At 41.4% G+C, this 11,775-nt stretch overlaps 1 protein-coding gene across 1 annotated transcript; it reads right to left on the bottom strand.

Moving 5' to 3' along the window:
• Positions 1-11,384, bottom strand: Wnt16 (Wnt family member 16). The gene is made up of 4 exons (XM_028873002.2): positions 10,973-11,384; positions 10,526-10,785; positions 8,370-8,656; positions 1-1,816 (listed from the first exon to the last, which is right to left on the bottom strand). Exons 1-4 carry the CDS (start codon positions 11,065-11,067, stop codon positions 1,352-1,354), a joined length of 1,107 nt encoding a protein of 368 aa, XP_028728835.1. The 5' UTR covers positions 11,068-11,384; the 3' UTR covers positions 1-1,351.
• Positions 11,385-11,775: the final 391 nt, after the last annotated feature.

Raw genomic sequence — 11,775 nt, forward strand, 5'->3', positions numbered from 1 at the left:
TTTAATATTTTATAACATACTTTAATCTATAGCATAGAAAACTGTCATTTTCAAAACAATCAGGGATACACAGAGAAACCCTGTCTTGAAAAACCAAGGGAAAAAAAGTTTTGTTTTTCTTAAAAGAAGAAAGAAAGCTGTCATTTTGGCAAGAAATACACATCCAGGCAACTGCCTCAATTATCTTCCTTTCCAATGTTGTAAGAAAGAATTAGTGGTATGAAAAAGAAGGCTATTCTTATTTCTTGACATAACCGTATTATTCTAGCACTCTAAGACTTTACCAATAAATGTCTTTAACTCTTAGCATATGTCACATAAGTTAAATACTATATTTACAAATTATAAAACTTTTAAAGCAAAAATACTATACAAAATACTGTCTTTACATAATTAAGGGGCTTTATCTCTTTACTCCCATTTTTCTCATGTCTTTTTAAGAATCTCATCTCCCAGTATTTCACAGCTGAATTTTTAATGGTAGAAACCAGTCTACAACAAAAGGATAATTTAATCTAAAGATTAAAAGTGAGATAAACTTTACAGAGGTTTTTTTCTTTCACTCCTTAGACGAATCCTCTTGGTTAAAAGGCACTTAAAAATCCAATTCATGCTTCACTTCTTACATTTTGATTTTTTTCATTACTTAACATCTTTAAAAATACTTTAAAGGGACATTGTATCTCTTAGTGAGGATTCTTTCCAATGGCTCTTCTTTTGCTGTCTGGGAAAGTTATATAAAGCAAGCCCCTGCCCCATAGTTCATTTCCAGCCTCTTCTGTCTATGCACAAACACTTGGTATAATTAATTCTATTAAAACACTGAGGAAAAATGCAAATCATGTATACTGCTCCTTGCTCCTTTAAGAGATGTCTTTAAAAAAAAAAAATGATCGCTGTGCAAGCACCATGACTGATTTCTCTATCTGTGTCCCTGGTCTAGGCTCTTATCCTAAGCCTGGACCAGGTCTCTGGGATAAGGGTTTTTGCTTTCTTTCTTCCTTTCTCTTTTTTTCTTTTCTTTTCCTTTCCTTTCTTCTCTCTCCCTCCCTCCTTCTCTCTCTCTCTTTCTATTGCTTAGGGGACAGATTGATGTTCCCTATATGTCAATGTCTATTCCCCAAACCATCCAACGGTGACTGCCAACCTTTTCAACGTTGGAATCCCAAGCAGTCCTCACGATCATCTTGTGATTGGATGTTTCTCAGAAAGAAGAAACCGCAGATTGGCCCAGGGATCGGCAATTGCATTGCAGACAGGGACTTCTCCAGCCTTGCACAGTAGGGGGCGCCCTGCAGATTGCAACCGTTGGTTGCTTCTGCGGAGTCTCATGCTAGGCTGGATGGAGAGGTTACTTACAAGTGTGTACGTCAGTCATGCTTTCACACCTCCTGCAGCGGACGTAGCAGCACCAGATAAACTTACACTCACACCTCTCCACGTGCCTGACCACGTGGGTGTTGTAGCCTCGGCCACAGCAGAGGAGGTTGCAGCCGTCAGCGCCTCCGGATGTACGGTTGCACTCCCTGCCCTGGGTCCCAGGAATACCCAGTTTCTTGTTCTCCACACAGTAGTTGGGAGACTTATGAACGTACAGCAGGTCGTCCTTGTGAATGGGTGTCTGCCTCTGATCTTTTTCTCTCCTGCGCATTTTCCTCTTGGTTTTGTCTGAAATCTGGATGCTGTTCTCATATTTATCCTTTAAAAAATGCCCAATCTTTTCAAAAGAAGACATAGTTTTCCAGCAGGTTTTCACAGCACAGGAGCCGGAAACTCCATGGCAGCGGCAGTCCACAGACATCAACTTGGCGACAGCCTAAAACAGATAAGGATTGTGTTCAGATGTCATTTGTGCCGTTTTTCATTCAACACCAGAAACAGTTAACCTAGCCACTCGAATTTCTTGCTCTTTCCTCCGTAAAAATGATGGCTTGAACATAAACCATCTTTAACGGTGTTTAGAGTTTAAATATTTTGTCATTTATTTCTGTCTAAATGTTTTGAGTCTCCATAGAAAACTTTCCCATACTACATTAAAAACACTAGGGGTGGTACGGGACAGTGAGCTAGCTACCCTCGAGTGCCGCCAAGCCTGAAGACCTGAGTTGGAACCCTGGGAAACCACATGGAACAAGGAGAGAACCAATTCCCCGCAAGGCACTACACGTGCACCATGGCATGTGCATATAACTCCCCATACTAAATAAATAGTTACATAAAAACTGTGAAATAAATTTTACTATCAGGACAGCCACTTTTTTTTTTTGGTTTTTCGAGACAGGGTTTCTCTGTGTAGCTTTGCACCTTTCCTGGAGCTCACTTGGTAGCCCAGGCTGGCCTCGAACTCACAGAGATCCGCCTGCCTCTGCCTCCCGAGTGCTGGGATTAAAGGCGTGCGCCACCAACGCCCAGCCAAGGACAGCCACTTTTACTACTTACCAAAGATGATCTGAAATCTCATAGGAAAAAGTACTCTTATTTCTAATACCTCAAGCATTTGGTGGTGAGGAAGGATGCTGGTGCTTGCCTGTATGTTTCTGATACCACTTAAAGGCTTGCCATTCAAAGTATGGTTCATGGACCACCAGCTCCAGCATCCCTTGTAAGAAATGTAGACAACCTTGCTCTTAAGCCAGATATACAGAATGAAAACTACATTTTAAACCAGAGCCCCAGGTGATTATCATGCAAAGCACTAACAGGGTAGTTGACATGACTTTCACAGTACACACAGAAACATTAGAAGAGTTTTCCTGGTAACCAATTCTCAAACCCATGGAATCTGATTGGCTGGAGTGGGCTGCTTATATGATATGGTGGCACCCCGCAGCGACAACACGTGTTGGTTGACTCTATTAAGCCTTCCTAGGTTCCATCACTATAGAGTTAATTACATCAGGGGGTAAAGGGGAGTGAGAACATGCTATGCCCTGGCCACAGACCACACAAGAAACCCTGCTTCAAGTTAGATCATCCAAGGGAGAAGGAGCCACGGTGCAGCAGCTGCTGACAAGTTCTTCCGCTTTTCTGGAAAATTAATTAAAAACATAGCTCCTATCCTTGCTGGATAAATAGCATATTAACCCAAAAACTAGAAAGAGAATAAAGTGCCTATAATCACAACTTTAGGTAGGTTGAGGCAGGAAGGCTGTGAACTTGAGGCTAGCCTGGTCAACATAGTGAGCCAGGCCAGCCTAGGCTGCAGAGTGGGAACTTGTCTGAAGAAAAGGAAAAGATGACCATGTTTCTGTAATTTTAGATTCATTTCTAAGTGCTGAGTTCAGTTTATCCAACCTGGAGCACTAACCAAGCTTACACACACTTGTACCAGCCCATTGTTTGAGGCGTGGGAAGGTCTACATGCGCCTGTCCTTGATAAAGTTAGAGTAAAAGTTAAGATGAAATTTTCAATGAGCCTGAAATAACAATCTAGAGAGTTCTAAAGTTTTAGGTCTCTAACCTCTTACATGTCAACATTGCTTCCTGCAGTCCTCAGACGATGGCAGAGCAGATGAATAAATCGTCAGGATTAGTTGTAGAGTTGACACTCTGTCAACATGCTGGGCAAATGAAAAATGAAGCTACCCATTCAACAACTTGAGAATTATGCATATAATGTCATAAAAGAGGTTTAAATCCCACTTACAGTTCTTATCAAAACTACAAAATAGCCAAGACTTTATTACTATTGATATGTCTGCAGAACGGCATTTTCTAACATTCTCTGAACAGTCTAACCACACAGACTATTTCAAACAAGGAATATTGTATTGCAGCCTTAAACGAGAACATGTGATATTGATTTGTACAATTTTTAATACAATTTTTAAAACAATCAACAGAATAGCATTAAATCCTGTCCTTCCTAGAACATAGGACATAACTATTTTTATTCGTAAAACTTCAAAACTAATAAATGTGTCCATTTCCTAACAACACAGGGCAAAAACCCTATGGTGCCACAAGAACAACTTATTACATAAAGTACAGCACAAAGATAACCTGATTCGTGGTATTTGTTATTCACAAAAGCCTTGTTTCTTTAAGAGGTCTATGTGCAGATAAATGTTTAAAATTAATGCAATCTGGCCACCTTTGTTCATATTTTAAGTGCCAAAGGATATGAGGGCGGGGGAAAAAGAGCTCAATCAATGTAGGTAATAAAATAAATTGTCCGAGAAGCCCCAGACCCGAGAGTAAGTGTATGTTTAAACCAGATCAGCGTTCCTGATAGTCATCACTTGGTGATTTAAAGCTGCCTTCCCTCCTGATCATGACTGAGAGCCCAACTTCCTTTTTTTTTAACCAGTTCAAACATGGGCGCTGTTGGTTTGCACAGCGCGAGAGACAGAGTAGACGCAGTTCCAATGACACCGCACTCACTCACACAAGCGGTTTTAATGCATCCTCAGTGGTTAACCTGAGGAGGAAGGGGAATAAAAATCACCCTCACGAAGAAAAGACATTGCCGGAGGGTCGGTGGTCCTGGAAGACCTTGAGCCGGCAGGACACTCCTCCAGCTTCATCATAACTCTCCCCCAAACAGCACGACTCCACCAGATTGCTGCACAATTTGAAAGAATAAAAAGAGGCTTGCAAATTCAATTTGTCACCTACTAAGCTTATACTAGGACTTTGAAGGATTTTCTTACTCTAGAAAACAATTCTTTTTAAATACTGGAGTTAATAATTTTCCAGTATTATGTTTTTAAGCTTTTAGTTCTATGACTTTTGATCAAAAGTGGCCGGAGCAGAGGTAGAAGACAGTATTCTTTTCATAGATGTGACGTATATTATTTTTCTTCCCCAGAATTTACATATGTAAATGAACTTCAAGTGGAAGAATCCCAAGCATTCCACATACAATTTGAATGGCGATGTCCCCATAATACTCCAAGGATATAACTCAGAGTTAAAGTAGAGCAATCTAGTTGCTGCTTGGAGAATTTTATGAAATGCGGAGTTTCGGGGTAGACACATACACACAGGGTTTAACTTTGCCGGCGTTAGTGGTTCTTGGAGCACATTTTCATAAATCATGTATTTGATCTGGTTTTATAGCAAGAAATTCTTTTCACTTAATATGTAGTTAATGAACAGGTACTTAGTTGTGATTCCAATTTTATAGAAAAATAAACAGTGTGGTTAAGACACTTGTCTTACATAAATTGGTGATATATGATATAAAGTCTTCATAACTCAGCAAGATAATGTTAGAAAAACAGAAAAACGAAAGTGGAAAATATAAGTGTATTTAAAAATATTCCAGGAGCTCTCCAAAATGTGTGTTCTGCATCTTTTCTGCTAGGGTTCTTAATTAATGTTAAAAAGCTAGTGTGAGCCGCAGTGGTGGCTCTGATGTTTTCTGGTAACTGGAAAAGAGAATAGCAACCGAATGAATTGTGTGTGGTTATGGGAAAATTCCTCTCTCCCCTCTAGTTGAGTTGTTAAGGTTTTTAACGACGTCAACAGAGGACTGTTTTGTTAACTATTGCAAACAGATGTGCGCACTTTGGTGGAATAGTGTAAAACTATAGGAGAGCAATTAGGAAGGTGGTATTTAATCTACAGGGTTCCGCATGGAAGTTTTGGGTCGATATGTTTCTAATGAAGTGAAATGGGAAAATGTATCATTGGAACTCAGTGCAAAAGCAGACGCCGCGTAAGAAATGATTTAAGGACTAATTGCCTCACAATTTTGAGTCAAAGGTAATGCTGCAGAGACTGTTTTCTACATATTGCTTTATCCAAATTTTACTAGAAATGGCCACATTCTGTAACCAACATTTCATCCTGTCAGCCATTGGAGGATCTGCTTAACTTAAGAACTCTGAGTTAAGATTGGATGGGTGTGTGTGAAGGATTCCTATTCCTCTGACCCACTTTATCCCTTTCTATCCCAAAATACATTTGAACCTGCTGAAAAGCAAAACACAGTTGTGTTGTTCAACTACTTATAAATATTCTTGAAACAGGTCAATGAAAATTTGGGGTCTGCCCTTCCCATTTTGTTGAGTTACTCATAATAAAACAAATTATGGGGTAGGAAAACTTAAAAGTTTATGAGGTAGACATGGTAAGAATGGAAATATTTTAAGCACACCAAAAGAAATACCCATAAATATTCCAAGTCACATTATTCCCAGAAGTTCTGCCCCTGGAAGACATCACATCATTCTCGCAGCCAATCACCGCCCAGCAACATTATTCTTGGAGTCATAACTTTAGGAATGGTGTCAGAAACCAAGTGGGAATCAGAGTATTTAAGGTCAGCGGTTAGAAAATCATCTATCCTGCTCACAGTGCTACTAAGCGCCAGTACCCACATTTCTCTGAACACTTTCCTACATTTTGAGTTTGGGATTTTGAGACTAGAAAAACCAACTCAATTGAATGCAGACCTTAAACTTTACTCAGACAAATATGCCTGACAGATCAAAATCATAATGGCCAATATTAAAAATTGAATCAGTTTCTTGTCCGTGTCAGAGAAACTCCTTTTTGTTTATTTAGACTTTTTTTTAAAGCTAGCAGTGGAAAGAAAAATATGAAAATATTTTGAATTAGAATACTTCCCAAGAAAAGACCAACAAAAACACCCATGTATTACCCTCAAAATAACCAGGTAAATGTTTTGTAATATTTTAGGATTCCATCTAGAACAATGTGAGGCAAAAGCTTCAGTAAGGGAAGCTGAAATTTTCACAAAATGTGCACCTCTGTATGGGCTGAATTGTTCTTTGCTAATACAGAAAAATAGCAAAAATCTATGGAAAATGGAGAAATTGAGTTTTTCCCCTAGCCAATAGTATATTGTATTAAATTGTTGCAGGTCAAAAAACCAAAATCAAAATGTAAATAACTGTTTAAGACCAATATTAAAAATGATAGAGCCAAATATAGCTACCTAATTTGAAAACACACAAGATGAAATAAAACTGAATGTTATTTTTTAAAAAAAAAAACTAAATTTTCTTTAATACAAATATTTTAGGTTTTCATAAGCTCAGACACAACGATATTTATTTAAGAATTAATCATAGATGAACTTCTGCGTTTTGTTTTTTGGTTAAATTTTTAAATCACTATTAAACCTTTTAAGAGTGATGAATAATGAATACTTACGAAATTGTTTTCTCAACTTTTAAATAAATATAGTGATTTGGTGTACCCTGATGTTTTCCTTGAGCTTAATGCTAGAGCTTAAAAGAACACATGCTAATTGCATTTCCTTCTTTCATATTAAAATGCTATAAATAATAAATATTTATTTAAATTCAATCAACATCTCATTCTTACCGTCACAATGAAAAACCCCAAGGAAAAAAAGCTAACTAACCATGGTGCAGAACAAGAGCAATGTTAGTGAAATCAAATAACTTTTCTGACGCTCCTAAATAAAAATAGGGAAACCTTGCATAGCCTATTCATTGATTTTCTTCTGTTCTAGTTTGCCTTTTTGAACTGCATACTCAAGTTAGATAGAACTGTAAATGCAAACTTGGGGGTTACGGTGACATTTGACTGAGTCTTCTGGCTTTTGTATTTTAAATGAGGGCAGTTAAATAAAACTGGCTAGGACTTCCAAGCATTGTGAATGAGCCCCATTATTCACTTGCCAAAAATGTAAAAAAACAAATGCAACATATACTTTAACTATTCCTAAGAGATGCTGCAAATTGTCTGAACTTACTTCAGGAGGATGTGGCAGATTGTGGTAACAACATTGGGATCCTGACAGGTTATTGGAAATTCAAAATAATATGTGTCTTGAAAAGTTTATTACGGCAGAAAATATGTATTCATAAAAATGTTACAGTCTTTAAGGAAAGGTACCGTGAATTGCCAAACAATTCAACAGTGTTTTAGAATCCAAACTTTATTGTATCAATAGTCAGTAATGTAAACATATAAAAACTAAGTAGGGTACATACATATTTCTTGTTAAGAAACAGTTTTTAAAACCAGAATTCATAAAGGAGTTGACTAGGTGCTAGGTCCTTACATTCCCCTCCTCTCAACCTATCTTTAATATAGCTATATTTTAAAATGTCTTTACCTTTAATACAACCATAGCTTTATATTCATATCTTTTATAATTGAACTTAAATTACTTTATAAAATTAACAATTTTACATAAAAACATTTGCTTTACAAAAAATAAAAATAAAAAATAGTGGTTGCATATTCCCTAAGAAAACTTTCCAATATAGTCAATACACACTCATGAAATGATACATACCTACTTATTTCTTATACTACCAGCGTTTGGTTTTAAAATCATTGGCGTGGATTCACCCAGAAGCATTGACCCCAAGTACTCTTTACCGGATGACGACACTAGAGTCACTCGATTTTCCCGCACGTACCTGCCTTCCCGCTTCGTTGTTGTGCAGATTCATGGCCAGCAGTACTTTGCTCTCTTTTCCTGTCGTGTTGCTGATGGGGAAATCTAGAAACTTTCTGCTGAACCACATGCCGTACTGGACATCGTCAGAGCATCCCCCCCAGTGCCAGCCTTCACTTGGCGAGCCACCATTTTGCAAGGTGGTGTCACAGGAACATTCTGTCATGTTTCCGGCGCTGCATGACCTGGTTACAGAGTGCACCAGTCCTGCGGCCATGACAGCATAAATGAAAGCTGTCTCCTTGGTGCCTAGGGAGAAAACATCTGATAAATTACAGAGCTGTCATTTTCTGTTGAAATTCAGTCATAAAGCCTCTTACTCACTGTCTTAGGAGGCAATCAATTTTTCAAGTGTTCACAATGGATGCCTTAATGAATGAATATTGGAATTATTGAAATCAAGGAAACCTACTATTTTAGACTTTAAAAAAACCAGCATTATTTTTCAGGATTCCATATTATGGGATGTCACATGCCATATTGTCACCCACTCTCCTCATATATTAAAATTCATGCTTGTTTTTAAAATGTGTACCTCAATAGTACCTCTCTTAGTGTTTCAGACAGTAGTAGTTCATTAGTATATGTTGAATGTAAATCCTTTGCATGGACAATGTAAATGGGAACCCAAAGGGAAACAGATTCCTTATCTTTTTTTCAAAGTGGGCTGCAGTCACAAAATAAAAATGGAAAATTCTGATGCGATTTTTCTTTGAATAGACAAGGTGAGTCAGAATGCAAGCTAAAATTAACAAAAATCAAGACAACTGGCAGATAACTATTCCTTTCCTTTCCCATTAGAGATGCGATCTGAAAAGGGGAGGATATAATGAATATCACTGATACTAAGAAGCTAACATTTTACGCAGCACAGCTGACCTTACAGTCATAAAATTAACAGAAAGAAGATACTTGTAGATTTGCAAAAAGTCGAATTGTTGTGGCAAAGTATCCTATTTTAAAACATATGCATTTTGCACTCCGTCAGTAGAGTTGGCATTAAAATCTTTAAAATCAAAGTTCCATTAAGACATTCATAAAATAAAGTAGAAAGGACTCAGCAGGCGAGTTTTTTTGTTTTTTCTTTCCAGATGTTTAGATTGGAATAGAAACAGTTTCACTCACGCCCATTGTCCAATAAACCTCTTCAGCAGTGAATGCTTCTGCGTCCCAGCAACTGCTTAGGACACATCATTTTTCTCTTACTTTTCTTTCTTTCTCCTCCAGCCTCTTACCCTTCACTCTCAACCCCCAGGCCAGGGATCTATCTGCAGCACTTGTCAGCCAAAACTCAGAGCTGGGAAGGCGCAGCTCTGGGGAGGCGCAGCTTTGGGGAGGCACATGCAAAAACAGTAGAGCTGGGTCAAAGGTGCTGTATGAACGGAAACGAACTTTAAAAAACGAGAGCGAGCGCATCTTTCAATGCCTCGGGCCTAAAACTCTGTGACTCTGCTAATATTCCGGGAAGCATCCTGGCTCCGAGGACCGTTATCCTTGCTAAGACGCCACGCACATGGAAGAACATTTTTTTTTCACTGAACTTTCCCGTACCGCGGAAAATGCGCCCAGTTAGGGAGAGATGGAACGGAAAAACCAGGGGAAGCAAAAGAAGTCGCGCTCAGGTGGCAGTCCCTTTAAAAATCACCATTGTGCACTAACCCTGGTGTTTCCAGGAGTCTATAAAACGTGAGGCTGTCCTTCAATTAGCCACTTGTCTACAGCTCTGTGCACCACAGAGCTGCTTAAATCAAAGCAGATGCGGCAGCCGCGTTCCCCGCTGCAGACCTCATGTTTGTCCAGCTGGTCACCCACGGAGCGGGGCGCCACGGGGTCCCAGGGGTCGACGGGGTGGGGACTCACAGTTTTTCTGCAACTTAGGCAGGGGCCACGAGAAGGACAGAGAACTTCAGCCCCTCTAAGTGTCACTCTGTCGTTCTGGGGTGCCCCTCTCTAGGGCTGCACCTGCATGCTGGGGTCTGGCCCCTGTCGCCCCAGTTTCCCTATTTGAAGATCTCGCGAGCACCGGACAGTGCAGTCACTATGCACTCTATGGAAGGCGCGAGTAGAAAAGTTGCCGCTTTCTATGTCCCGCCAACCCCAAGGGTCCCGGTGACTCACCGCTACTTAGCTCATAGCCAAAGAGGGGACTGGTGGCGAGCGAGGAGGCGGTGGCGGTGGCGGTGGGGGTGGCGACCACGCAGTTCCACCTCTCGTGTCGGAACTGGCTCCTGCACTCCTGAATGCCCAGCCGGGCGCCCTCGCGGATGCTAGGCATCAGGTACGGTTTCCTCTTGCAGAGCTCCTTCTGGCGGCTGTTCAGAGGCAAGCCAGCGCAGCCCAGCTTCTCCGGTACCCCAAAGGAGGCAATGCCCAACCACCTGTAAGACACGGCGCCCCTGCGGTAAGTCCCCCCTCCCTGCCCTCCTCCCCTACCCCAGATGCATTAGGTCGGCGGTCCGAGGGCCTCAGCTCCTCCTCCCCTGGCCTCAGTTGAAAGTTCCCTGGCACGGGTCATCCCTCTGGCCACCTACCTACCCTTCATACCTCCGCAGCGCCCATACTCACATCCAGTTGCCCTGGGTTCCGCAGGGGAAGAGCGAGAGCACGGCTGCCCACAGCGCACACAAGCTGGGCAGGGCCAGGAGCGCCGCTCTGTCCATGGCCCATGCATGGAGTCCCCCAGCCCCGGCCACTCCTCTCCTTTCCCCTCTCTCCAGAGGCCCGCAGGGCCTGAGGTCAGTTGCTTAGCACCCAGTTGTTCCTTGCTCCCTTTCTCCTCCTGGAAGGTAACATTAAAAAGGGCAGCAAGGACAGAGACTACTAGCAGTCCCCCAGTCCCCAGCAGGATGGGGTGGAGAAAGTAGCCTAAGGTCCTCTCGCGCAGAGGTGGATATGAGCTGGTGATGCCGGAGCGTCCCTCACATTCCAAGGTGAGAAACTTCTGCTGGTGTCTCTGTGTCTCCATCGCCCCAGGCTTCTCCTCGCATCTCCTCCCCCGACCCCGCCTGGCGCCTGATTGGCCCAGCAGCAGACCCGTAGCTCACCATCTGGAAACCTCCATCTCTCATTGGCTAACAGTGGGCTCTGCGGGGGGCGCTCTTGGGCTGAGCCTCCGCAACGGTCTGACTAGACCTGGGAGTGTCATGACCTTTCCTCCTGTCACATTGTCCTTAGAGGAGGTCACTGTGAGATTGAATCATTCTGAAGAGCAAAGAAATGATGGGCATTTCTGTCTTAGCATCCTTGGGTGAAAATGTGGCTGCTTTACCCAGCCACATCTGGATTTACCCTCTGAGTAAAAAGAATAAAGGCGCGTGGAGGATGGGGGTGGGTGGCACCTCGCCTTTCTTTCCTGTACTTCTCCCTGG

The sequence above is a fragment of the Peromyscus leucopus genome, chromosome 3, assembly GCF_004664715.2.
Source record: "Peromyscus leucopus breed LL Stock chromosome 3, UCI_PerLeu_2.1, whole genome shotgun sequence".
In the NCBI taxonomy this organism is placed as follows: domain Eukaryota; kingdom Metazoa; phylum Chordata; class Mammalia; order Rodentia; family Cricetidae; genus Peromyscus; species Peromyscus leucopus.